Source organism: Argentina silus (genome assembly GCF_951799395.1).
Source record: "Argentina silus genome assembly, chromosome: 1".
Taxonomy (NCBI): Eukaryota; Metazoa; Chordata; class Actinopteri; order Argentiniformes; family Argentinidae; genus Argentina; species Argentina silus.
The window spans coordinates 19,401,741-19,428,989 of NC_139655.1; the positions used below are offsets into that span (position 1 = coordinate 19,401,741).

Genomic DNA, 27,249 nt, shown 5'->3' on the forward strand with positions numbered 1-27,249 from the left:
CAATATCCCATCTGCCGCCGCCGAGGAAGGGGGAGAAGTGGGCTTCCCTACCCGACATGTTTGTATTTTTTCTAATCTAACTGCACACTTCCAGCCTGGAATCCGAGACAGGGCGCTGGGCGGAGGGAGGAAAAGTCCCGTCTCACCTTTCAGTGAGCCCCGCTCAAGGAGAAAGAGAGGGATTCGAAAAGTTCAGTCTGCCCAAGGCGCACTGGCTTGCAAGGCACGACTATCCTTGATATTGATCGACTGTCAGAGCCGTGACAGGCTGCAGATGTAAGCAAACAAGATCCGATTTCTTAGACGAGCAGATCATGCAGGCTGTTTGAGCTGTGAGTGAGAGAGAGAGAGGGAGGAGGAAGGAAGGGAGGAGAAAAGAGTCGGAGAAAAGTTTGAAGGGAGACAGACGGAGACGTTGCCGGTTGGGGAGAAAGCACACAACTGTAGCGGGCAAAACTATCCTCTGCGAAACAGACGAGTGCCTGTTGTTGGTTGCTGCCCTGTGGAGAGGAGGACTTTATTGATATTCGGCAGCTGCCGGGCACACGCCTGCTTCTGAGAGCTGTTGAGGATTAGATGCGTTTGAATCCACGATGCGGAGCGATCCCATTTTGTTCGCTTCCAGGGGTGAGTGGCCAACGTCAGCATGCGCTTTTGTCTCTGGACTTGCTACTGTATATGTTGGTTTCATTATTATTAAATTGATGACCAAATCACTTGGGTTTTGCTGAATTAAAAAGAGTACTTTTTACACACACACACACACACACACACACACACACACAAGGGCCTATAAGAGAACCATATATGCGTGCGAGTAAATACTGTCAAATACAGCCTATGTTATGATGATAATTGTTGCCTATTGATATGACATTGACGTATTAATCAACATATTGATTGTCACTGTTGTTTGTATACATGAATAGAAGGTGCAGCGAATGACCAGTGCAGAAAATATCTTCTCTCAACTCTTCGTGTGCGTTCGCTTTACGCACTCAGTCAGAGAGAGAGATGTGAGATTTCTGGCGACCGCTGGCTCCTGGCGGTGTCATTAGGGTCATGGTTTGTTGTCCATGGAATTATGCGTCGGGAGTCGCTGGTTGCAACTTGAGACTGCGCTCTCTGCTCTCTGGCTGCGCTGATTAATAGCAGCCCTCACGGTGACCAGCCCCGCATGATAATCACTAGATTGTGCCTTCGCTGGGCGCAGCTGTCTCCCGCTGGCTTGGATAGGTGACCGATGACAGCTTCCATAGAGGAGGACCAAGAGCGCTAATACCCACGTTGTTCTTACCCACTCGCTTTGGCTGCATCTCTCATTGCCGTACAAAGAGTCTGATTGGATTTAGTACAATTTACATTTATGGTATATTGATTGTTGATGGACCAATGTGATAGACCTGTTGTGACATTGCATTATATTAGATACATTATATTGAACACAGATCGTCCACAAGTTTTTTGTCTGGAGTTTTTGTATGTGACACAAATAAAGCTGCTATAATTTGGCTCACCAGTTGCATACCTGAGGTGAACCTAAAGAGGTAATTTAAGATTCTGCCAGAGGTCACTAACATTGTCCTGGTATGACAACTCAACCCATATCTCTTGGTTTTTTTCCAGGCGAATGTATCTCTACAATAACAAAACCTGGCTCCAGTGCTTTCGGCTCCTTGGTTGGCAGCTGCATGGGATCAGGTAGCTTGGCGATGTATCACTGCCTTGCACTTGGTGGGGTTCTGACAGACAACTATTGTTCAGAATGTTGTAATACCATCCCTATGGCACATGAGAATGTGTTTTGACTTGAGGGCTTGGAGAGTGTGTTTTTGCCTTACACTTAACCCAGCCAGTGGGGGTAGGTTATAGCTAAATTGGCCCGTGGACGAAATCCCTTTCAACAAGTTTGTATGCTAGCTCTTATATGAGGTGCCATTCTAGGGCGAAAACGCACAAAGTGTTAATGTGTTTATGGCTGTTTATTATTGTAGTTTTCCTCACGGAAACCCCAAGCTGACGTGGTATTAATTGGCACAGGATTTGGTGCGTGTGATGTGGGCATTGTGTCAGCGATTTGGCCCCCCGCACCCATTTGGTTTTGCTTTAGGGAAAGGGGTCTCTCTTGTTCAGAACTCCCCAATGATGATGGATTTTTAAAGTCTTTCATGTGTCAGAAAGGAAATGTAACCCCCATTTCAACAGCAGGGAAATCAGATCCATAGAGGAGGAGAAAGACTAAGAAAAATGAGTTCATAATCCCTCTTCTACCCCCACCAAACCTAATCTGTCATTAAACTGGCTTGGTGCAGACTTTCATTTGAACCATAATCATGGACTGCCATTTCTTTCTTGTATTATCGATAGAAGGGGCGATATTAATGCTGGAAAACCAATGTGGTGAAGATATGTCATACAGTGCATATAAACGGTGTATAACTGACATACTGTCATATTGTGATTTGGTACTCAAGGGATATTGTTTTTGCATCGCCAGCTAAACAGGCACCCTGGAATTCATATCACAATATATACTTCCTAACTTCATTGTTGACTACTCTTATTGTTCTCAGGGTAATTTTCTCAAAGTAATGTGTTCAAAGTGTTCCTTATATCCTCCTAGCCATTTTAATAGGCTTAATGATCCTCTTTAATAGGATGAGCCGATTAGCTAGTCTGTCTGAGGTAAAGATTTGAGATTTAAGGGGTTCAGGACCACCAGTTATGGTTAGGTGGGGATTAGTCTTCTGAGATATGGGGGGTCCAAGATTTAGGGAGGGCTCATGGGTGGTGTCTCTCTGAGTAAGAACAACAACACAAAGACATGTGCGTTTGTGTGTGTGCGTGCGTGCGTGTGTGTGTGTGTAATTTGAGATGGGTGCTGGAGAGTTCTAGTGTAACAATAATTATTTGTCTGAGTTCAGCTTTCTGAAAGTCAAAGTTGATGTCACTCAATGTCACAGATTTAGGGAGGGGCTCATGGGTGGTGTCTCTCGAAGTAAAAACAGCAATATGAAGATTTGTGTGTGCATTCATGTGTGCGTGTGTGTGCATGTGTGTGCGTGCGCGCTCGTGTGTGTGTGCGCATGTGTGTGAGTGTGTACCAGAAGAGGGTTGTGGTGGGTGGAGTCTGATGGGAAACTGGGAAACTTCAGAGAGAAGTAGTTCCTTTGAGCGTCAGAGCAGATAACCTGGCACAGAGCCAGAAGAGTCACTAGTACCCTCTCTGTTCTACCACACAGGGTGGGACAGGAACTCAATTATTGATTTTCCTTAACTTGTAAGGAGGCCTATATGATATGTCTCTTGATAATAATCCACTCCAGGTTGGTCTGTCAACATGGGCCATGAAGTCAATAAATATTGAATTAATCTTCCAACAAATGCCCCCTAACCCAGTCATACATCACCTCCCCATCCCCACCCCTTCTGATAGTGCTCCCACCCTCCAGGCTCCACCAAGTCCCCTCCATCCCTCCATCTTCCCAGAAGTATGAGTCCAACATCCAGAGCAGCTAACCACTATCCTCTTCCCTCCTCTTCATGGTGTGGTTTTGCATTGAGTGCTCTGTAATAGTCTCCTTACACAGATACAGAGGGAGCATCACTCTCTCCCTCCAACCCGCCCTCTCCCCCTTTATCTACCCCCCTCCCCCTTTCTCTAACTCTCTCTCTCTCTCTCTCTCTCTCTCTCTCTCAGATGAGGTTTGGGAAGCTGTGTGCGGCTGGGATGTTTGAGGTTTTGCACATCTGCTTGTAAACCACCTGTGTGATAGAGATCACTGCCTGTGATGTTCCTTTGGCATGCCCCATGGAATATAGAGCCCCAATAATTACAGAGGAGATAGCGAGCGCTTGTCTCTCATCATAAACTAATGCAGCCACTGATCTTCTGATCCTATATGTGCTTCCTTCTCAGAGCAAAGGCCTCAGAAGCATGGCAGCCAGGCGACGGGTTTATGAAATATTTCTGAAACGTTTACAACAGTCGTATGATGTTCAAACCATTTGCCAGTGGTTTGTATATCCAGCCCTGCCAAGCCCTCATAGAGTTTAGACACTTTTACTCAAAAAGAAATAGGCTGTATAGAGTTGGCACAATTCTCTATTCTGAATGACATGGAAATGATGTATGTTTGTCCTACAAGTACATAATGCATTTCTGTGTGAAGGTTCTGAAGCGAACCCCTCAGAAGCAGACAATGGTTTCCAGAGAGAGAAGGCTCCAGAGACCAGAGGAGATCGATTGCGTGCCTCCCCCACTCTGGGCACAGCGAGAGCGGGCTTCCTCAATCAAAGTGGGCGTGGTGGTGGGCAGCCTGGAGGAAATGTGCAGAGTCAGACCCTGGGAGTCTTACAGGAGCGAGGCACTCAGCTCCCCCGGAATTAGGGAGGGAGAGGAGGATAGAGAGAGGAAAGTCAAGTGCCAAATGCCAATCCAAACAAACCAGGGTAGAAAGAGGAGGGGGGAGAGGTGCACGGGAGGAGGGTCAGCTGGGCAGGCGAGGCTGGAAAGTGTGTGTGTGCATGCGGACGTGCGGGCTGGCGGGCGGGCGTGCGTTTGGGTTTGAAGGATTCGAAATAAGGGGCTGCACGGAGTCTGTTGAGCGAAGACATGTTGTGTGGTAAAGAAGGGGGTAACCATGGGGATGCCAGACCATAAACCACCCCAATTATCATCACCACCATCTAACTGCAATGTTCTGTCTACAATGCAATACTAATGCTTCTTGTCCCTCACATATATACTGACTTTCACTGTACTGAACTGATTGATAGCCTCGCTCTACTGAATCCCAGCCCGTGATTGGTTCAGTGAGTAGTTCAGATCTGGCATATCTCATGCCCATTGGCTCAGTCAACACTATTCTGTCTGGGCGGGATCCATAAGCACACATCAGAGTGAGGCATGCCTCCTGCTCAATGCTTTGAAATGAAAAGCTATGATCTGTAGTACTCCTTCAGAAGCTCGGCGAAAGTTCACCAAACAGATCAAATGTCAGATTACGTATGATTTACATGATGTATGATTCTGATGACAAGTTGCAGTACCTATGTGGGTGTCATGTGATTCTCATTCTAGAGACTGGGTTCAGGATAAAGATGAGTAATGATGAAGGTCTAATTACTGTGGTATAAACACACCCACTAGTCTTCTCTGGGTGCCTTCAAGGGTATGGTTGGGTATTGCTTAGTTTGGTAGGTCGCCACCACTTAGACGGTGGTGAGGAAGACATTTATGCTGACTCTACATGCAGCTGTAGCGTGCATGGGTGAAGACGACACATTTTCTCGTGGGAATAACGGGAGAACAAAAGTCTGATTTCTCTGATATATCAGTAAGTCAGTGTCTGCATGTCTCTCGTTATAGGTGGTGTCCACAGCAGCCCTCCTCTGATGTGTTTAGTCTGCGCCTTTCAAGTCAGAACCAGCCGTTAGTTGGTCCACACACACACACACACACACACACACACACTAAGGAAAGTATGGAAGGCAGCGGGACACCGTCAGTGCATTATAAATCAGGACACCTCTGTTCCGAGAAAGGAATAACCCCCCTCTCCCAAACCACCTTGGTATTTGAGTAACAACCTCCCATGTCAGTGGAAGCAGAGGGTCTCATGTTCTCATTTAGGCCCAGACTTGACCCCCTCCAGTCCTCACTCCCTCCCCAACACTCCTCACCTCTCCTGCTAGGTCCTGGAAGTATGGTATGAATACCTCACAGTGTAAACACTCCTGTAACCTCTGCTGTAGGTGTGTCCAAAGCTTTTTTCTCAAGAGGGGGTTTTGGTGTTTTTGGAAGGCCAGCAGCTATCTTTTGTCATGCGAGCCTGTTGACATGGGAGGTTTGTTTGTGTAGAGCAGTGAGTGTTGGCGAGAGACAGAGTGAATGAGTGGGTGGTTTGTTTGCATGGTTAGATTTTTTTCTTTCGTACCCCTAAGGGTTTGTTTGAGGGTGGTCCTCTTTGCTCCATGCCATCTAATTCCCCTGTCTTCAGTTATCTAGAGCACTAATGTGTACCCCCCCCACCCACCCACACAAACACACACACACACACACACACACACACACACAAACAGATTGTTTTACTACCCCTGTTGAAGGTAACTCATTACGTCTCTTCATCCAAAAGCCTGGCCTCACAATGCGCTATGAAACAGCACATTAAACTCCAAAGGCTCTTGGCCTGTACTCCTATAATATAGCAAGCAGGCAGGAGCCCCATGTCTATGTTGTCATATACTCGGTGCCATCTCAGTAACCGCTCCAAGGCTGCTCTTGCTCCAGGATGTTGCAAACTATGATTTAGTCTATGTCCAGGGGGTTGTAAAACCTAATGATTTGTATAGGACAGAAAGTGACTAGACGTTCTAGCTTGATATTGAGGTCTCTCTCTCTCTCTCTCTCACTCACTGACTCACTTACTCACTCGCTCGCTCGCTCTCTATTTCTCTCTCTTTCTCACCCTCTGTTTCTCTCTCTCTCCCTCTTATACTGTAGGATAATAGGATTATAGCAGGAATGTGTGAACACTGGTGTTTGTATAGCTGTAGAGAAGGACTATCTGGACGCCTAGCCTTTTCCCTGGCTGTGGGAGTGAATAATGTGTTGTGTTGGAAGCTCATAAATGTCTCTTGGAGATGTCGGTATGCACCGTGTCAAGCCAAATGCACTGATCAAAAGTTTGGGCCACCCTCCCAAACAATACATCACTATCTTTCATTGACCTATCATACGAACCAACAAGCCCACCTCGTTTTATATCACTGATGGTTGACACAAAAAATGGACACTGTAAGTGAATTGTGAAACTTTGCCCAAACACTCTACTTGGTAAAATCCAACCTATTGTTTTTCCCAAGTTTCACATGTGGAGGGGATGACGATAATTGCATTGCCAGTACCACGGCATACTGCATTACCCAATAGGTCTATCAAAATACACCTCCCTAACTTCTAAGTGGAACTGACAGGGGTCAACTAAACTGCCTTAAACACAAGAGTGCTCTCCAAAGAATGAACCCTAACAGGGGGTGCCAAACATCTCATTCGCTAGTGTGTGTTTACTTTCTTTGTGGGGGATGTGTCAAACCACAGATAGGACCTATGGTTCGGTAACAAACCAACATCGTACAGGTTGTCTGAATGGGGACTAGCCCTGCTAGCTTCTTCTCTGTAGAGGGTTCACCACCCAGTCACACACCGTCATATCGTTTGTTTACAATAAGCTCTCCCTGAACCATTGTAGGTCAGAGGGGTGCACTCTTTATCTACAGAGACAGTGCATTGATGTGCAGAGCATGACACCCTCATATCACCCCCTCCAAACTACTCACTATGAAGCCTTCCATATCACAATATGCCCTCAAAAGTACATACCTTTTTAACACTCCCCAGTGCACACACACACACACGCACTCTAGCACTCACACATGCACGCACACACACGCACCCCCACCTATGTGTTTATACGGACTCCTTTTGTTTTGATGTTAAAGAGGGGTGGAGAATAGCGGTGATGTATTTTCCAAAGCTGTAATTCAACTTTTAGGATTGGTGTGATCCCTCAGGTGTGTCGCCAGCCTCTACTGGCGTGTTTGTAATTCTCTGGTGGAATTTAGTGTTGGAAGCTTTCTTTTTCCATCTGCCTCTGTCTGTCAGTCTGTCTGTCTGATTGACTGCCTGTTATATAAGTCTGTAAAGGTCTTCTGACTGAACACACCCACTGAGGAGCTTGTTGTGGTAGCCGACCAGAGTCAGGTTGCCCATATTTCCCAAAAATGTATTGCTTAATTGCGTTGACTGTGCTTGTGTTTGTGTTGTTAGCTGTCTAACATTCCTGTGTGTGTGTGTGTGTGTGTGTTTGTGTGTGTGTGTGTGTGTGTGTGTGTGTGTGTGTGTGTGTGTGTGTGTGTGTGTGTGTGTGTGTGTGTGTGTGTGTGTGTGTGTGTGTGTGTGTGTGTCAGCCATGGAGGAGCTGGTGTGTGAGCTGCGTCTGTTCCTGGACCTGCTGGACAGGGAGTACCTGAGCGCCGGGGTGAGGGAGAAGAAGATGCACATCTCCAACATCCTGCACAGGGTCCTCTCCGCTAAAGGTCAGAGCCACAGCTACTACACAACTGTTCCACGTCCACCTCCCCGTCCACAACATCGCCTCCTTCCATTCTATACTGTTTAATATATGTCATCATATGTTACCGTCACTCTTAGATGAAAATGGATCAAAAGACCAAGAGGGGAAAGTCTAGAAATCAGGTGTTGTTTTCTCATGTGTTCCTTGTCTGTATTACCGTTTTCCCACTTGAAATTGGTGTGCTGTGTTGCAGTGTCAAGCACTGATCTACATCTACACATTTACATCTACCTATATTGAGTAGATAGGGTACATAGATCAGTGGTGTCAAGGCTTGTGTCTCTTTTCTTCCCCCCCTACCTCCTTCAGAGCCCTCATTCAAAGCAGAGATCCACAGCAGTCTGCCGGCCCCCCCTCAGATGCCCCTCCCTGAGATCCCCCACCCCTGGCTGGTAAGACTACCTCACATGACAACCACCATTACACTTTACACTGAACTCAACAACATCCCCTGACAAGGGATAATGTGTGTATCAGTATTTTAAATTGTCTTCAATCTGATGCAGTGCGGTTTATGAACACTTGAAACATGTGGCGTGACCTCCACTCAACATTGTGATAGATTATGTCACATTAATGTCAGATCTCATCATATTGTAGTATGTGATAACCATCAGGAGCATTTTACAGTCTCTAATAAAGCAGTAGGAAGGATAGACCTGGCTTCAATATGTTTCTCCTTGCTCTCTCTCTCTCACTCTCTCTCTCTCGCTCCCTTGCAGCCCTGACAGTCATCAATAGCACATGAGGGGGGTTCAGTAGGTTAGTGTGTTGTGGCGACAGAGTGTGTATGTGTGACAGCATGAGGGTGTGTGAGGAGTGTGTGTTTCGTTTGTCTCAGAGCGGATGCCTATGATCTACTCCTGGTGGCCGAGATATCCCATTAAGCCCCTCACCATGATAATAACCTGCAACACCTTGTTCTACATATTCTTACTGCAGAGTGTGTTAGTGCATGCAAGAGCGCACGCACACACACGCCCACACGCACACACACACACACACACACACACTTTACTGTGCAGATTGTAATTAGAAACATCCTACCACCGTCCTCCTCTCCTGACCCCAGACTGGAACACAGGCTACAGTTCCCAGAACACTTTGGGGAGGTGGGAGGGAGGGGAGGAGAGGAGAGGTGGGAGGTGAATCTCTGTTCTGTCCTTTTTTTTTTCTCTCTCTCTCTCCCTCCCTCTCTCCCTCCCTCCCTCCTTCTCTCTTTCTCTCTCTCTCTCTCTCTCTCTCTCTCTCTTCCCCCCTCCCTCCCTCAACCCTTCCTCCCTCTCTCCCTCTCATTTACAGGAATGAGAGAGAAAGAAAGGAAGCAAAGGAGATATTTTCTCTTCTCTCTCTGCTTGGACAGTTTTCCAGAGGTCAGCTTGCTATGTAATGAATGGTAATTTGAGAGAGAGAGAGAGAGCGAGAAAGAGAGAGAGAGACTGACTGACTGACTGCCTGCATCAGCTAGCTAGGCTCTGTCTGTGACGCGCTTAGCCAAAACCACACACTCCAGTCTGCAGTGGTCAAGGAACCAGACTAGGATTGAGGGGGCACACTGTGGGTTTGGATACCATTGATGCTATGTCGACGGATACCAACATAGCAGCTATCTTGGTTTATAACTGCCTACTTTTATACAGAAAATAATCAATCTTCTTTGCAGAGCAGGCTGGTATAGTTTGCCATTCTCATCCTTAATGAGCATTTGATATTGTCAGCATCCCTGAAATACCTAGAACGAGCATATTCTTCCACAGTAAACTCATCTGATCCATGCTATCATGCTAACAAACACACTCAATCTGTAGAGCAGCTTTATGATAGTCACGTGTGACAAACAGCATAGCGAAAAGATGCTTTACAAAGGCAGCCTCCTGTCTCGCTAAGAATAGCTGTTTATATCTGGAGGGGTTGACTTTGTATTGACCCTTTTTACACACACACACACACACACACACACACACACACACACACACACACACACACACATACACACACTTCCTAATATCATTAGAGATCAGGAGACCTTACAGGATGTCCGTTAATCAGATCAGACAAAGATTGGCCCGTTTTATTCCAACAAGCTCAATCTGCCTCACTTTGAACCACCCAGCGGGCTTCCCAGCTGCCTCCAGATGAGGAGGGACAAGAGAGAGAGAGAGAGGGAGAGAGAGATGTGTGATTGGGTGAAATTGTGTATGTTAGAGTGCATTTTCTTTGTGTGTACAGTATAGAGAGACAGCATGGGATGAATGTGTACAGATGTAATGTGTCCATGCAATGATTGCAAATGATGCATTTATCAAACACGTGTGCCAAGAAGAATCTTAGAGCCATTTAGTGTTACACCATCTGGCTCGTCCCAATCACAGTGGCTCTCAGTCTGCTCTGACTCCCAGCCTCACACACTCCTCAGCCCTGGCAGGGATCAGTGAAATGGCTGTTCATCAACACAGAGCCATGACCCTGCCCTAAGTATGTCCACACACAAGCTGCCACTGTGTGTGTAGAGGTAGGAGTGAGCCACACACATCAGAACCTTGTTAGAGACGTCTTGTACGGATTGTAAAGGGTCTCTGTTGTTGCAAGATAGAAGAAATTATTTATGGCCCATGACAAACAAGTATTTTTCGTGATTGACAGAGTCGTTGAGCGGTTATAATGGGTGGGGATTTTTAATCTCAATTGCGTCGTTTCCAAAGGGGAGGCATAAAACATGTAGCTCCTTGTTTGAACTGCAGACTCACAGTCTCAAGGGGATTCCAACCACACGCTCACTCAACCAGGCAGAGGAGCTGCTTCTTCCCCACAACCCAATCACCTCATAAATCTGTGTGTGTGTGTGTGTGTGTGTGTGTGTGTGTGTGTGTGTGTGTGTGTGTGTGTGTGTGTGTATCAGACAGAGAGGATGAGAGGGAGTTCCTCTACTCTTGTTCACACACACACACACACACACACACACACACACACACACACACACACACACACACACACAGCTCCGAGGGCTGTCTCTGATTAGACTGTTATAATCGCCACCAGGCGCCCACAGTGACACAGCTTGACTGAAGCCCCATGGGAGCAGCTGTGTCCATAGTCTTTGTCTCTCTCCTTCTTTCGCTCACTCTCCGTCTCCATCTCTATTCTTTCTCTTACTTCTCTCACTTCCGCTCATTCCTCACACTCTCTTATGATGCGGCACTGTACTCCAACAACGATGTACAGTACACTAGTCTAATATGCTAGTAGCCTAGTACACTCATACAGTACTGTATTACTCTCCGGCCTGTGTCAACCTCAACCAACTCTCTTGTGATTCAGTAATGCTCTCTAAATCTGCCACTGTAACCTTACACTCTAGCCATTACATATGGCCAGGCTCTCTTGTAGGCTCTCCCATGTCATCACAGTGAGACAGATGGATGAGCCATGCAGTCGCTCTCAGATGCATTGCATAGAGTGTGTGTTTTAGTGCATATGACAATACAGGGCAGGTCTAGCCAGGCCTGCTGCTGGGACACAAATGAGTTCCATCTGTGTTGATGTTGGCGAGTGACCCCCCCCCCCCCCCCCGCCTCTCCTCCCCCTCCCCCTCCCCTTCCCCCACCCTCTATACACACACATGGCCATAGATAGGTATGCATACATGTACAGTACAGATACACAAATATGTACTGTATTGTCTGTCTCACTTTCTTTCTCACACATAGACAAACACATAGAAACAGACACACACACACACACACACACACACACACACACACACACACATACCCGTCCCGGCTGTGTTGGGTTCGGTGAGGCAGACAAGCTCCATTTGTGTTTCATTTCCTCTCTCTCTCTCTCTCTCTCCCTTCCTCCCTGCATCTCCTCCCTCTTTCCTTCTCTTAACCTGTGTCTGAGACAACCCTCCACCTCCTCCTCCTCCCCAAGCACTCTCTAAGATAAATATATGTGTCTCGGCTAAGGCTTTTGTGTCCGAGTGCACTGAGCCAGTACTGTACACACACGCGCACACGCACACGCACACGCACACGCACACAGTTCCATGATTCTTTGTCTGTTAGTGCCATGTCTGCTCTTTCTGCAGTAGAAGTCATGCATGTCACTCTGCTGTCCTGCTGTGAGGTGTACAACCATGGCTACAGTGTGTCAAAGATAACATTATCCCTACTGTGTAATGAATGCTCTGAGTGATATTTGGAAAGGGGGCGCTCTTTTTGTGTCCTGTGTGTCCTTTGTTGAAAATCATGAGTTTCCCAACTGCTGTGTTGTGTTTGGAAAAGCTTCATCCTACTGTATTTGGCCAATCCAAATGTTCTCTAACCTTTAAAAGGAAACACATTTGCAGTGGGACGTACAGTAACAATGTCACCATTCTAAATCAAGCTGTGACATGCACAGAATGAGCTGGAACACAATCAATCACTCCCCGATTCATCAAAACCGCGCATTTATTTAATTGCAAGTGATTTGCATATGGTGTTCGTTTCAATCTAGTGCAGTATTGATGGTAACTTTGGCCCGTTGTGATTGCTGAGGCATCAGTTTATTTCTCCCGTGGACTTCCCCTACTTGGTGGTTGGTCTAACCACACTGAAAAAAATCCAGTGACCTCATCCCTATTGTGTCATAGACAGAAGAAGGGAAACAAATGTTATGATTAACAAACAACTACAAATCTTTTCGGAGGAGACACACCAGTCGTTTCTGTGGTAACAGGACAGCCAGTGGTTCATCTCACGCAGCGTAAGATCGGTAAGGAAATCTCATGAGAGAGTGACACTTTTAAAAGATCACGTGACGATGGTGCGGATTGTCCCCAGGCCCAGACTGTTAACGTATAACCCGTTTGGAAACCCCCCTGAAACTAGTGCACGGATGGAAAACCTATTCCCCTCCTTTTTTCTCCCCAAATGTTCTCAAAAGGCTTTTTACTGTGCCAAGTTTTTCTCTATCCTCACACATGATGTGATCTAACTGACTAAATAAAGAAACAAGCTGAAAAAGTAGACTAGCTCTTAAAATGCAGAGAAATACTGCATTTAGGAACTAGCTGCACGAGAAGGACATCTTACATGGGTTGAATGAACCCATCTCTTAAAGAGAGTGAATGAGGCTTGACTGGCTAAGTGGCATAGGCAGCTTCCTGTGAGTGTTCTTAGTGTGCGTGCGTGCGTGCGTGCGTGCGTGCGTGCGTGCGTGCGTGCGTGCGTGTGTGCGTGCGTGCGTGCGTTCCTGTGCTAGCTCACCCTCAGCACAATAAGCCGGGTCGGTTCCAGGCGTCTGCTCTAGCCCAATCAAAGGGGGGTGGGCGGCGTCCAACAAAAGCAGGGGCCTCTCTGCCATCCTTCCCAGGCCGAGGGCCCTGGACCTCTCCTCTCCCTCCGGCCCACATTTACACCTCATTGTGAGGTGGAGAAACGGGGGAAGAGGTGTGGAGGTCTGGAAGCCTAGGCATATGCCCTCCCTCCCTGCCTCCCTCTCGCATTTCTGCTCCACTCTCACCCTGGATGTTTGTTTTCCCCACTCAGCAGTCTGACTGGCATATCCGCTGCTACGGCTGTGAGAGAGCACCTGCCTAAAAACACACACTCACTCACCCCGGCCTTCCAATCCTCCTTTGTGTGAAGGAAGGGAGGCATAGAATTGAATTCCAAATAGGAACTCGGAACAAGGGTTTGCCCGAGGTTCCACTAACATGGGCGGGTCGTTTCAAAACAGCTCAGTGAAACATTAAGATTTGTATCGGCAGATTGGCACTGTTTCAATGCTTGTTCTGAAAGGCGAGAGTGCTTGATTTTACAGAATCCTTGGATCCTGCAGAAAGGGCCTTTTTTGCAGTAGCTAGTGTGTGTGTGTGTGTGTGTGTGTGTGTGTGTGTGTGTGTGTGTGTGTGTGTGTGTGTGTGTGTGTGTCTGTCTGTCTGTCTGTCTGTCTGTCTGTCTGTCTGTCTGTCTGTCTGTCTGTCTGTCTGTCTGTCTGTCTGTCTGTCTGTCTGTCTGTCTGTGTGTGTGTATGAGGAGCTTCTGGTATGAGTGTGTGCTGCTGGCTAATCTGAAGTCCAGTTTGAGTTTCTCTCAGACACAATGGTCTATTCACCAGCCATGGACAGCCTCTGTGTGTGTGTGTGTGTGTGTGTGTGTGTGTGTGTGTGTGTGTGTGTGTGTGTGTGGACTTTGGGATATATTCGAGATACACACACACACACACACACACAGTATCTTAACCAAGGTCAGACATCTCTCGCTGCTTCCGAACTGCATACTATGATCATCCAAGTGGTGGGCATCACTTTGCAGTAAATGCTACACAGATCATTGGATCTCAATGGTACATGGATGAGAAACAACAATAGGAGGATAGGTATGCAGATAGTTTTGGGATCTATGGTGCCAGGTGCAGGTGATCAGAGCTAGTTCGAGGGCAGACGTCCATTTGGACCGACACCTCCGGAGGATTAGTGATGGTGTGTTTGTTTACGGTCAATCAAGCTGGAATTGGTTTGACCACAATGCACTCTGTTAGCCGCACTCTTGTAATCGATAAGGGCAAATCCTTTGTGTGATACAAACAAGCTGTTTTGAGGCAGTAAAAACACAAAAAGTGTGTGCGTGTGTGTTCATGCTTGTGTGTGCACTCTTCACTGGAGCCAATACTTCTAATCTTTAAGTCATTACATAGCAGGGTTGTTTTGTTTTTGTTTGCAGTAATCAAAATCAAAAGGGTATTTCACATAGAAATGGATTGACATAGCAGGGTAATGGGGTCACATCTCCAATCTCCAGTGTGTGTAATGTACTGTGTGTAATGCTGCATTGTTTTAGGTCTGCAACAATCAGTTTCTTGAGTTATTAATGCTGTTATTGTTGCTAATATGCTTTAAGAGGAAATGAGCGCATTCTGATATCGCTCTGTGGGTTACGGCCCCTCCAACATCAACACTCCTGACACACGAAGGCAAACAGGCCCAGCAGAACCTCCCGCTTTGTCTTCTGGGCGACCGTGAAGGGCCATATTTTCACATGCAGCAGAGCTTATTGTTCAGCTGTCAAGGCCAACGCTTTCTTTCTTTTCTCCATTACAGTCCTCTACTCGCTCTCCTTTTTCATTCTCTCTTCCTCCCTGGGTGAAGTAGGGATTTTTTGGGAGGGTGGACGCCGGTGAAGGAGTTTAGTGGGGCAGCGAGGCTTGCCAAAATATGAGTTCACCAAAAGCAGTGTTTCCCAGAGGAAATGTGATAAGATTCTGGGGTTGGGCCATGGCCTTGAGTTATAGATGGAGAGAGAGAGAGAGAGAGAGAAAGGAGATGGGGAGAGAGAGAAAGAAAAAGGGAGGTACAGAAAAGGGATGTGGCGAGTGTTTCACGACAAGCCTAATGGAAAGTTGGGCAGACAGAGAGGGAGCCTTTGGTGCTGAAATGCTGTGTAATTAATCTGTGTTTGGCTTTAATGGTTAGTGTTTGTCTGGTCACTGGATGCTGACTGGTGAAAGTCAGCCTTTACTCTGTCTCCCACATACATTTACAGTTCGTTATGATATCATTCCCCTTCTTCAAAAGCTATGTATCTGTTCAGTTGTTTAGTGTATTTTGCATTAGACCTACCCCCTATCTGAAGTTCTGAATATGATGTTAATGTTAGTCATGCCAGTGCTATAGAATGTGTGACCAGGTCCCTGCTAGACCTATAGAAAGGACTGACCCACATCCCAGAGCCTCTGTGTATTGTTAATTACTTACTCCTTGCTCTGGGCTACTTTGGGGTCCAGTAAAAATGGTTGGTTTATGACAGAGGTACACATACAGTATTACTGACAGAACTCTGCACTGTAAAAAAAATGGCCACTCCCTTTTATGAATAGCCACATATTCCATGTTGCCGTGGTGACAGGGACATCTCCATGGCGGTGCCGCCTTTTTACTCGGGCAGCCGCGATTGATGGCCCGTAACGTGAGCGTTTCACAACTGTGGTGGATTTTCCCCTAAAAACCTCCATGGACGGAAAAAATGGCAGCCGCCACCAACAAAATGAAATTAGAGAATAAAGAAGACTTTCCATGAGAAAAAAGAGGGGATTTTGTGGGACTGAATTGGAGTCACCAGCCATAATCACTTGTTCATGTTGTTTGTGAAGACACCACACAAAGTCAATTCCCTGTCGTCATGGTAACGGCAAGTTGTTACATGCATAGTCCTTCTTGAAATGGTCTTCCAGGCATATTGGACCACTATATACTACATATAGAGCCCCTAGTAGGAGCAGGTGGGAACAGAGTCAACAAGAAGAGCAGATAATAAACATTAGGACCAAAAAAACCTGGCCGAGTGTTCACGGCACCCTACAGACCCATAAGGAGCCATTAAAGGAATCCAAGGTATCGTTCTCCAGCTGAGAAGCAGACTATTTTACTCCCTTACTCTGGCTGAGCACCAGTTCTGGGAATGCTCAAATCACAGCATTAAATGTCAACTGAGAAGACATTTATTTCCAGGCTTTGCAAGATTATGAGATTTGATTTTTATTGGCGCAATTATGTTATTTTAAGAGCCGAACGCAAAGACCGGTGTGCAGCAGCGGCCAAGATGGATCACGTCAGCGAGCTAGTTTATTCTTGCACCTAACTGCAGTGGTGTGGTTCCAACAGGGAATAAACAACAACAAAGAAGTGTTCATTTCTGTTCCACTCCCCCACACACACACCTCTCTCTCTCTCTCTCTCTCTCTCTCTCTCTCTCTCTCTCTCACACTCTCTCTCTCTCTCTCTCTCTCTCTCTCTCTCTCACACTCTCTCTCTCTCTCTCTCTCTTGCTTGTGTCTTTTCTCATTACTTCATTATCTTATTATCTCTCATGCTTGTACCGTATCTCATTACTGTGTTATCTCTTAAGTGGAAATGCATCACTTCTTAGGCAAAAGTCTTTAGATGATGATTGTGTCTGTTGTGCTGTGACACTTCAAAGTGAATCTTGACTCCACTTATCTCATTATGAAATCAATGACTTCCTCCCATTGTCTCTGGGAGTGACCCAGTGATAAGATGATTGCCATACAGAACTGAACAACCCTTTTGAAGTGCTAAACTACTTCCGGTAGTTTGGCCCTCTCATGCTCTAGCAGACACACTACCCTGACGATAGCCCTTTCGCCATGACTCTTTCTAATACTGTGCATTCTTACCAATGGCTTCTCTGTCTCTGTTTCCTCCAGCCTCCAGACAATGGGCCGCCTCCCCTCCCCAGCTCCTCTCTCCCAGAGGGCTACTATGAAGAGGCCGTCCCTCTCAGCCCTGGGAAAGCCCCCGAGTATATCACCTCCAGTGAGTGCAGTTAAAAAATACACATACACATATGTTCTTTTACTCTCACACACACACACACACACACTCACACGCACAGGCACACAATGCATACTAACAGTACACCCTCAATTTTTCATATTTCCTTCCATATTTGACATGGCTTCTCTCCTCTCCCTCTCAGACTATGACTCTGATGCCATGAGCAGCTCCTATGAGTCCTATGACGAGGAGGAGGAGGATGGGAAGGGTCAGAAGATGCGTCACCAGTGGCCCTCCGAGGAGGCCTCCATGGACCTGGTGAAGGACGCCCGCATCTGTGCCTTCCTGCTGCGCAAGAAACGCTTTGGACAGTGGACCAAGCTGCTCTGTGTCATCAAGGACAACAAGCTCCTGGTACAGGCTGATATACAGCTAGACTCTCACAGACACAAACACACACACAATGCAGTGCTTACACTCAATCATGTATGAATACAGGTGTGGAGACACAACACACAAACTCATACGTACATGAACATACAGTACACACTAACACATACTGTACACACACACATTTATACGAATAATAACATTCTCTGAAACATAACACTCTGTCATTTATCTATGTAATCGTGTATATTCAAAATACTTTGTTTGGTCCACTGGTTCTTTGACCTGCTTTCTCTCCTCCCCCTTCAGTGTTATAAGTCATCTAAAGACCAGACCCCTCAAATGGAGCTGGTTCTGTCAGGCTGCAGCATCACACACATCCCCAAGGACGGCAAAAAGAAGAAACATGAGCTGAAGATCGTCCACCAGGGGGCAGACGCCCTGGTGTTGGCCATGCATAGCAAAGAGCAGGCAGAGGAGTGGCTCAAGGTATCAGACCATGACCGGCGCTATTTAGGATGTAATAGCTGTATTATAATGTGTGGTAATAGCACCATGCTTATTATTAGCTCTTTGAGCATGGGAACAGGACAGGGGAGAATTCACTTCATCTGTCAGCCTGATGGGTTGTTTTTGAGTGTACAATTTTAGTGTGGTGCCCTACTGTCCAAAGATAAGGCAGACATTGTTTTCCTTGGAGAGAAAGTCCTGAAAAAGCTCTATTTCTATCCTCACGGAAGGACTCTTTTCCTGATATTGTGTTAGGGTAAGGTTATTTTGAGCAGGTGTTTCAGATGTCTACACTGTGATCTCAGGATGTTTGGTTAGTATCTGTGAGCAGCAGGTCTCTCTCTGACCTCTCTCTCTCTCTCTAGGACCTTGACAAGCCAGCAAAGCAAACCCACCCCGCTGACATCAAACACTGAATCTGCCTTTTTAGTTTTTACCCCTCTGCCAGTTTGTTATTACCAGCGTGTCTGAGCTATTCTATTTCAATCACAATAATGAGGGAGGCCATGTTTTGAGGTCAAATTCAAAGAGACATAGCCCCCCCCCTCACCTCTACCTCCCCTAGCTCTCCAGAGAAGCTCCCTGGAAACTATTGTTTATCCTTGAAAACCTATTGTGCGCTATTTTAGGATTCCTCCTTCTCCCCCTTCCTCACTTCTTTTTTCATTGCTCCAGCATTGGCTGTGAGTTTCTCCTGCCAGCAAAATTCCCTGTGCTCTAGTTTACCGACAGGCCTTTGTGTAGCAGAGTTTTGGACGCGGGCGCACCTTTTCATACGCACCACAGTCTGTGAAAACGCGGTTGAAGAGGGCCTTGTTAAAAACTGAACAGCGAACAATTTTGCCTCTTAGACGACTGATGGAAACAACAGAAACTCGTATTTTGCTTTTCCAACTCTTCTATGTTTATGGAGACTGGCTACACAGGCACGGTAGACCCACAGCAAAAACATTCAAACAAAAAGAAAACAGCCTGACATTTTTGTTCTGATTCTATCACTCATTCCATATGGTAATTAGGATTTGTTTATTGATAGGCTGCGGGGAAGCACGCTCCGTTAGTGCAGAGGTACTTGCAAGCGGGTGCATTGGAACTGCACAAATATACAAACTGTGAAAAACTGAACTAGAGCAACAACATCAGTAATTACTGCTTGGAGCAATGGGGATATCAACGCATGTTTGGTCAGGTGTCTTCTGTATTGAAAACACATGGAAACAATAAATGTTACAATGGAATAAACACACACCCCCCACACCCTCTCTCCAAACAAATTCCCTGTCTTAGATTAGTTTATTGATACTTTTTCTTACTTAGTGACGCTTGCTTCAGAATTAGGCTTACTAGCCTTGGCTGGCCACACTTCAATGTACCCCAAAATGGGGCCTGGATGGAGCGCACATATGTTCCCCTCGCATCATTAACAGTACAGTGAGGGATAAATTCCCCAGGTCAGCTCCAGACACATTATGCCGGGGGGTGTTTGATTGCAACACTGAGCCAAAAAGATTAGAGTTGGAGTGTGTGTTTGGATGTTGGGTTGCTAGGACTCCTGAAAAAAAGCCATCTCGCTCTCTCTCTCCCACTCTCGCTCTCGCTCTCTCTCTCTCTCTCTCTCTCTCTCTCTCTCTCTCTCATTCTCTGTCTCTTTCTCTTACTCTCCCTCTCTCTCTTAAGCCAGAGTTGTAGAGCTTCACTCTTGCATTTCACATTAAAGATGGAATCATGGAAATCAGATGAATCTAACCTAGTTCAATAGGATGTCCCTATGATGAACTGAGTCGTGTAAGACTACATTAGTAAAGGGAGAGGAGAGTAGAGAACCCGTCAGGGCTTCCAAAGCTTATGGCAAATCCAGACATTGTGTGCTAATGAACTGTTTATGGAATACAAATGTCTATATTGTGTTCTAACTTCATCCCTTCTAATCCTTTCCAGCACTTTTTGGTCTCTCTGTATTGTTTTTTTCTTCTTCCTTGCCTCTTTCTCTCTCTTTCTCTTTGTCTCCTTCTTCCCTTACCTCATCTCTTCTTTATTACTAGCACTCCTCTTCAATGTGACCTGGTTTTCTTCCCCTCTGCTGGGATAAGTAAGCCTGTGCTTCATCTCTCTCTCTCTCTCTCTCTCTGGGGAACCTATCCCAGTGTTTCTTCAAGCTGGCCTGGTGAGAGTCAAAGGTGTCTCTGTCATGGCTTATTGCCTGCATACATACAGAGGCTGTGTATGGCTGCTCACACTGTGTTGCCTGTTAAGCCTACACTGACACTATAGCCACTGTGTTGCGAATGACATCCCACTGTGTTTGACCATTGCCACTATGTTGCCTGAGATGCTTCCACACCATTTCTCAGTGGGCACATTGTTAGATGACAACCTTGTCCTGCACGTGTGTGTGTGTGTGTGTGTGTGTGTGTGTGTGTGTGTGTGTGTGTCTGAGTGTGTACAATGTTTGACATTTGAGCCATCTTATCCATGTATATTCAGTATGCATGGACATATGAGAAGTATGTCACTTAGAACTGAATCACATTCTTTTTACGCAGATGCAGCATGGCTACTAGTCAAGTCTCTCACCTCATGATGCTGCAATTATCTTGATGTCTCAATCTATTCAATGACTGTCTTCCATTTAAAATCCACAAAAATTAGTATGTAGAAACAACAGCTTAAAAGAAATACAGTATACCCCTATTGAAAAACCAATGAGTCCAAACTGATGTGTATGAGCTGGTGTGAGATTAGCCTCTGTCCCTGAAGGAAGATTTAGTTAATGTCTATCCCAAAACGCTCACTCTACAGCTCGCCAAAACCATGGAGCCACAGCCTGTAATTTCCCTGCGAGGCCAATTATGTTCTCTTTCAGCCAAAACCAATGAGCTGTGGTGAGCAGAGACGCTGAGAAGAACTCAACAAAGGGGACGGACGGTTTTGGTGTGTGTGTGTGTGTGCGTGCGTGTGTGTGTGTGTGTGTGTGTGTGTGTGTGTGTGTGTGTGTGTGCGTGCGTGCGTGTGTTTATGGGGGGCTGGGTTGGATGAAAAGAGGTGGGAGGGGTGTGTCTGTCAGTAAACAGTAGTCCCAAAATCACCTCTAGTCGTTAGCTTAGCCTCGCATCATCAGTCACTTCATCCATTGCTCAGCCCTGTCTCTCGCTGTAGGGTTGAGGGGTTGCCAGGGTCCTGCAGGGTCATGGTCATAGTCTGTACTGGTGCCCCGTACATCACATGCAGTGTGTGGATGTCTCATTCACCCTGTGTGGGCCTGTGTGTTGACACAAGCATTTCCATCGGTGTAGTAAAGGTCTGTACAGTAATGTGTGTACCAGGCATGTGGTCGCCCCCCCCCCCCCCCCCCCCCCCCTCTCTTACTCTCAGCCCTGCTGCATTTTTGTGTTGCATACTGTATGACCCACTAACTGATATATTGTAGCATGGCAAGATGGAGGACGATGAATTCCTTTAAATTAGGTATTGTTTCAGGGTGACTATAGGTGAATACAAAAACTGTGTTTGTTACCTCATCATTGTCCAGTCCTTTGCTTTGAAGATCAGTCACTTCAACTATGCACTCCCTACAAACCACAATGCAGAAGCGTTATCATATCAATGATGTCTGTTTGTGTTTGGTCTGTAGGTGATGAGAGAGGTGTGCAGCAATGGAGCCATAGACTCTGATGGAGCAGGCTCCGGGTCCCCAGTACACAAGGCTGAGCTGGAAAAGGTACAGAACATCAGGCTGTATGCAGTGGCCCACACACACACACACACACACACACACACACACACACACATACACACCTCTGTAGACTGCCCACAGGGGCCCCTCTCCTGCCCTAATGGAAGGCAGGCAGCACATGGCAGTAAAGCTGTAATTGTTTGCCAAATAGCACTTCATTACAGATGTGGCACAGGAGGCAGGATGGAGGGAGTTGAGGGGGAAAGAGTGTGTTATTGGATTTCATAATGTAAGTACAGGCCTGAAGAAAGCAGGTAAACCACTGTAACTGCTGGAGCCTTACTGTACAGGGCGTGTGTGTGTGTGTGTGTGTGTGTGTGTGTGTGTGTGTGTGTGTGTGTGTGTGTGTGTGTGTGTGTGTGTGTGTGTGTGTGTGTGTGTGTGTGTGTGGTGGAAAATGAAGCAGATCAGAAGGTCTTTAATGACAAACCGCTCCCAAGTTGGCATAGTACACAGAAGCCTGGCCTAATTATTGATACATAACATGTTGCAGATGCTCTCAAGGACTGTTTGGGTTCACTGAATGAGTGAATGTGTGTATTCGTATGTGTCTATGTACTATTGTCTCTCTTATATGTGTTATATTGCTAAAGCTCTTAGACCTAACACTGAACTCTCTCTTCTGCCACAGAAGGTGTCCTGTGATAGGCCAAGCTCAGACGGAGATGTGCCCCATGAGAACGGACACAACGACTGCAAGGACCAAGGTGAGACCAGGGAGGGTATCAGCACAGTGCACCATACTGGAGACTGGTCATTAGGGTGGGAGCCCAAACACTGCATGATGGTTCTCCATATGATGGTTCTCCATTGGGCTTTCCCTTCACTTCTTTATTGTCCCTCTTTGAAAGTTCTATGACAACATGAACTGTCAGCAATAAATGAGCTCTAGATGTATAATGTTATGTCCCAGAACTATCTCTGCTCTCTGACCATAAGCAGGTGGTATATTTCCCTGCGGCTCAGAGCAGCGTGTGGGTGAGACGGAGGCTACAATAAGGATGTGCAATGTAGTCAGTGTTTATTAGCGTCTCTCCCCCCTGTGGTGCTAGGTGCCACAGCGAAGACACAGCGATGCTATCTGAACACCTGATGTTGTTTGCTCAACAGGCACATTTCCACAGGGATCACGTTCTTGTTTAACTTTTCAAGACCTCTGCGGAATTCAGAGTTGTCTTTTTTTTTATTTTTTTTATTTTATTCGCCAAGACCGAACAACGTTTTTCCTGCGTGGTGTCTGAGATGAATTTCCCAACAGCAGTAAATTCCAGGCCTGTGGGGATTGCTAGCTCAGCATCAGGCTATGATTAATAGACATGTGTGTGTAATTCATGTTTGCATATCACAGCTGTGAAACCATGATTATTGTTGAAATATGGGCACGACTCTTTCCCAAATGAACTCAATGTGATGCATCTCTGCTGGACGACTTTTGACAGGCCGCTGTAATTGGACCATTTACATTACCCAGTAATCACTCTTTGTTATGCTCCAGGCCCCTACAGTATAAGCACTGATCTAGGATCTGCATACCCTGTCCAAATCCTAATCTTAACCGTTGGTGAGAAGAATTTACCCAACATCAGATTTTGCCAAGGTGTAATATCACCGTACTCCATGTATTGTGAGAAGCGCCTCTAGAGGATTGGAGTGGTACTACAGTTTACTACAGTTAATAGGCATAGTGTACAGTACACACATCTTCAGTAGCCAGCCATGGCAGATACCTACAGCTCATTATCTCCCCATTGTTGTCCCCCACAATGGAATCAGGGGGGGGACTCTGGATCAGTCACGTTCCATTCATTTGTTTGTGTGTCACACGCAATATATCAGACACCATTGGGACAATTTTGACGAAACTTGGGTGAATGATGCGTCATTGCCATAGAGATCGGACATTTATATTTACGAAATTACACTGATTGGCCCAAGGGGGACAACTTGTTGACTGGAGACGTGTTGCAACTTGAAGCCAAGCGACTGCCACAGCTCTCTCACACTATTTCATCTCAGCTCCACACTTTTTCTGATGAAGAGGAGGGAAAAACAAGCCCCAAACCCATTGAGCTTAATCAGCCCCTCATACAGTACATTCCTTCCATGGCTGGTAACGGACTGCTCTGATTCAGTGGAATCAAATTAGCCTGATCACAGAGTTTTCCTCCCTCTTTGAGGAAAAATAATAATAATCCTCCTTTTAAGAAGTGAAGCACTTTCACATATGTGTGTCTGGTTTCCACCTTAGGCCTGGGTTGTGCGTGTGCATGCGTGTGCGTGCGTCTGTGCGCGCGTGAGTGTGTGTGTGTGGTGAGAGAAACCCTGGCAGGGATTGGGTGAGAGATGGCTCTGTATTTAATTAATGCCGTCGCCATAGTAGATATAATCTCCTGTAGTGTAACAGCATCTGATCATTGATTCATGCAGGGCTGAGTAGGGTTTGATGTGTGTGTGTGGGGGGGGGTGTCTGTCTCTGCCTCTGCAGAAGCACTCCAGACTCTGAGCATCAGCCGTCTCACTATGATGACATCACTCATTGGGAATTTTTCACCCCTGCCTCAGAAACCGCTGTCTTCTTCTGTCTACCCTGCTTTTGCGTCTCGCTCCACAATGGAGACCGGGACCTCCGTAGCTTTGTGACATTTTTTTAAATATATTTTCTCATATCACAATTTCAAGAACATACCTTGAGTATTTATACCTGATAATGTATACATTTTGCATTGTAAACACAGACACTGACCACACATGCCTGCACTCACACACACACACACACTCACACATTTAATTTTTCTCCAGTGTGTGACGTCCATGTTTGTCATCCTCTGTCTGTGGCTCATCTTCCTTGCCCTGCTCTCGCTGTTCTGACAGTGGATCTTGTCTACCGTACCCTTCCCACCGCAGACCACACAATCCAAACAACTCAGAGAGAGTGGAGCAGCAGTTTTTCTCCTCAGACACATAGAGAGACAGGGTTTAAGACCTGGCTTAGACCAGTTTAGTGGTAACCACAGGAGAATGTGCACTGTCATTGCTCTGTTAGACCTCTCTCTAGGTAGTCGCTGGGACCGATAAGGCCTCATTTTGACTTTGATATTATACTTGAATCATTTGCTCTTTCACTTAGAATAGGCCTATTAGGCTTTGTGATCATATCTGTATTAATTTTTTTTAATAGATTTCTGACACTCTCTCTCTCTCTCTCTCTCAGGGAAAGGGAAGAAGAATAAGTCGGAACAGAAGGGAGGCACGGTGGGAAAAGGGGCGGGGAAGAAGATCACTAAGATCATTGGCCTTGGGAAGAAGAAGCCATCCACTGATGAGCAGACCTCGTCAGCAGAGGAGGACGTGCCAACCTGTGGTAAGACAATTGGGGCCAGATTAACACCTGGAGTATAAGGATCAGTATACTCTACTGCACTGTCTATAGAGATATGCTCTGTTATAGGTTAACTATGGTCGAATTAGCATTATTTCCATACAGTGTTTTTTCAATAGAAGGGCAACATGCTCTTGTAGGCTGAAATCCTAACTTGAGATCTGCGGCCGTACCCCTGACTTTCATGTAAATCAACCATTGAGGCCAATAAGAGATTTGTGCCATAAACCCCTGAACTCTAAACAGTTCTGCAGCTTGGGCTGCTGTTTTACTACGGTCTCTCTTTATCTTGATTGGTCGGTTTGATGTGATTGACAGGCTATCTGCACGTGCTGTCCAATAACCGTTGGCGTGAGCGCTGGTGTCGTCTGAAGGACAACCAGCTGCTGCTCCACAAGGACCGGGCTGACCTGAAGACCCACATGGCCTCCCTGCCCCTGAGAGGCTGTGAGGTCAGCCCTGGCCTGGACTCCAAACACCCGTTCGCCTTCCGCCTGCTCCGCAATGGCCAGGAGGTGGCAGTACTGGAGGTAACTACTGGGTCTTACCCAAATGGCCACTCCGGGTCAAGACATCTAGATTAGTTTCTGTTTTGTTGGATTCATAAAAAAATGAATCCAAAGCTATAATGTCTTGAGTCAATAAGTATTCACCCCCTTTGCTATGACACTCCTAAAATTAGCTCAAATTCAAAAAAGTTTGAATTGAGTCCATCTGAGGATAATAGTTAATGTGATTTCGGAATGAATATCCGTGTTTTTATAGGGTCTCTGATTAGCATAGGAATCAATTACACACAGTGGGGTATTTTGTGTACCTGGGTCCCTCTAACCCTATCTCTCCCTTCCTTTTCTCCACCCAGGCGTCCTCCTCAGAGAGTTTGGGTCGTTGGCTGGGGGTCCTGCTGGCTGAGACTGGCTCCACCACAGACCCTGCTGCCCTGCACTATGACTACATAGACGTGGAGACCACCGCCAACGTCATTCAGCTGGCCAAGCAATCCTTCTGGTGAGATGACTTAATCTCTACAGAGAGCTGCAGTATAGGGATATACATACTGTACACAGACACCCAATTGTGGGGTCACAGAAAGACAAATATTGTAAGATAAATGAGGTGTGTGTGTGTGCGTATGTGTGTGGGTGGTTTAGAATTCCAAAGGAGGCTTTTGTATGACAGATGGTGTGTGTGTGTGTGTGTGTGTGTGTGTGTGGGGGGGGGGGGGGGTGGGTGGGTGGGTGGCTGGCTGTGCACTTCTGAATGCCCCCTTGCAGACCCCGTGCTGCTGTCAGGAATGTGAGTCTGTGGCCCAGTGTTTTTCTCCCAGTTGGGAAGATGTGTGTGTGTGTGTGTGGGTTGCTCTTTGGCCTTTTGATGTGTCACTCTGGTCGGCACTGTTTTCACCAGAGCTCTGTGTGCAGTCCTGCTCACACAATAACACAATACCCTCTCAAGACCACTCAGGGTTTCTGTTGAGATCCATATTTCCACATTTATTACATAACTGTCATGGGTATGTGTTTTTTCTCTCTCCTCAGTTTCACAAGCAAACGTGCTGTGTCTCCCAACCCCTACCTTGACAACCCTGTCAATGGCTACGCCTGTCCCTCTGGAATGGCCCTACATTACGATGATGTGCCCATCAACGGGATGGTAAGATGACATACACAAGAACACACACACAATTAATAAGTGCATGTATTTTTTCAATCTCTGTCTGTGTCCTCTAAAGCTTGGTGTTGCATTACTTGGGAGATTCTCTCTCCATTTCTTTTTCACCTTGTCTCACTCTATTTCTCGTTCTCACACTCATCTAACTTGG

At 46.4% G+C, this 27,249-nt stretch overlaps 1 protein-coding gene across 2 annotated transcripts in view; it reads left to right on the forward strand.

Moving 5' to 3' along the window:
- The first annotated feature begins 231 nt into the window (after positions 1-231).
- The window catches only part of afap1 (actin filament associated protein 1), a 33,242-nt gene continuing 6,224 nt past the window's right edge, over positions 232-27,249 (forward strand). For both annotated transcript variants that reach the window (XM_083676310.1, XM_083676311.1), the window contains exons 1-12: positions 232-627; positions 7,972-8,100; positions 8,448-8,530; positions 17,346-17,454; positions 17,618-17,829; positions 18,115-18,294; positions 21,947-22,033; positions 22,680-22,755; positions 25,260-25,409; positions 25,746-25,957; positions 26,290-26,435; positions 26,966-27,080. In XM_083676310.1, the coding sequence (XP_083532436.1) occupies positions 594-627; positions 7,972-8,100; positions 8,448-8,530; positions 17,346-17,454; positions 17,618-17,829; positions 18,115-18,294; positions 21,947-22,033; positions 22,680-22,755; positions 25,260-25,409; positions 25,746-25,957; positions 26,290-26,435; positions 26,966-27,080 (1,533 nt within the window). In that variant the 5' untranslated portion in view covers positions 232-593. The remainder of the gene's footprint in view (positions 628-7,971; positions 8,101-8,447; positions 8,531-17,345; positions 17,455-17,617; positions 17,830-18,114; positions 18,295-21,946; positions 22,034-22,679; positions 22,756-25,259; positions 25,410-25,745; positions 25,958-26,289; positions 26,436-26,965; positions 27,081-27,249) is intronic.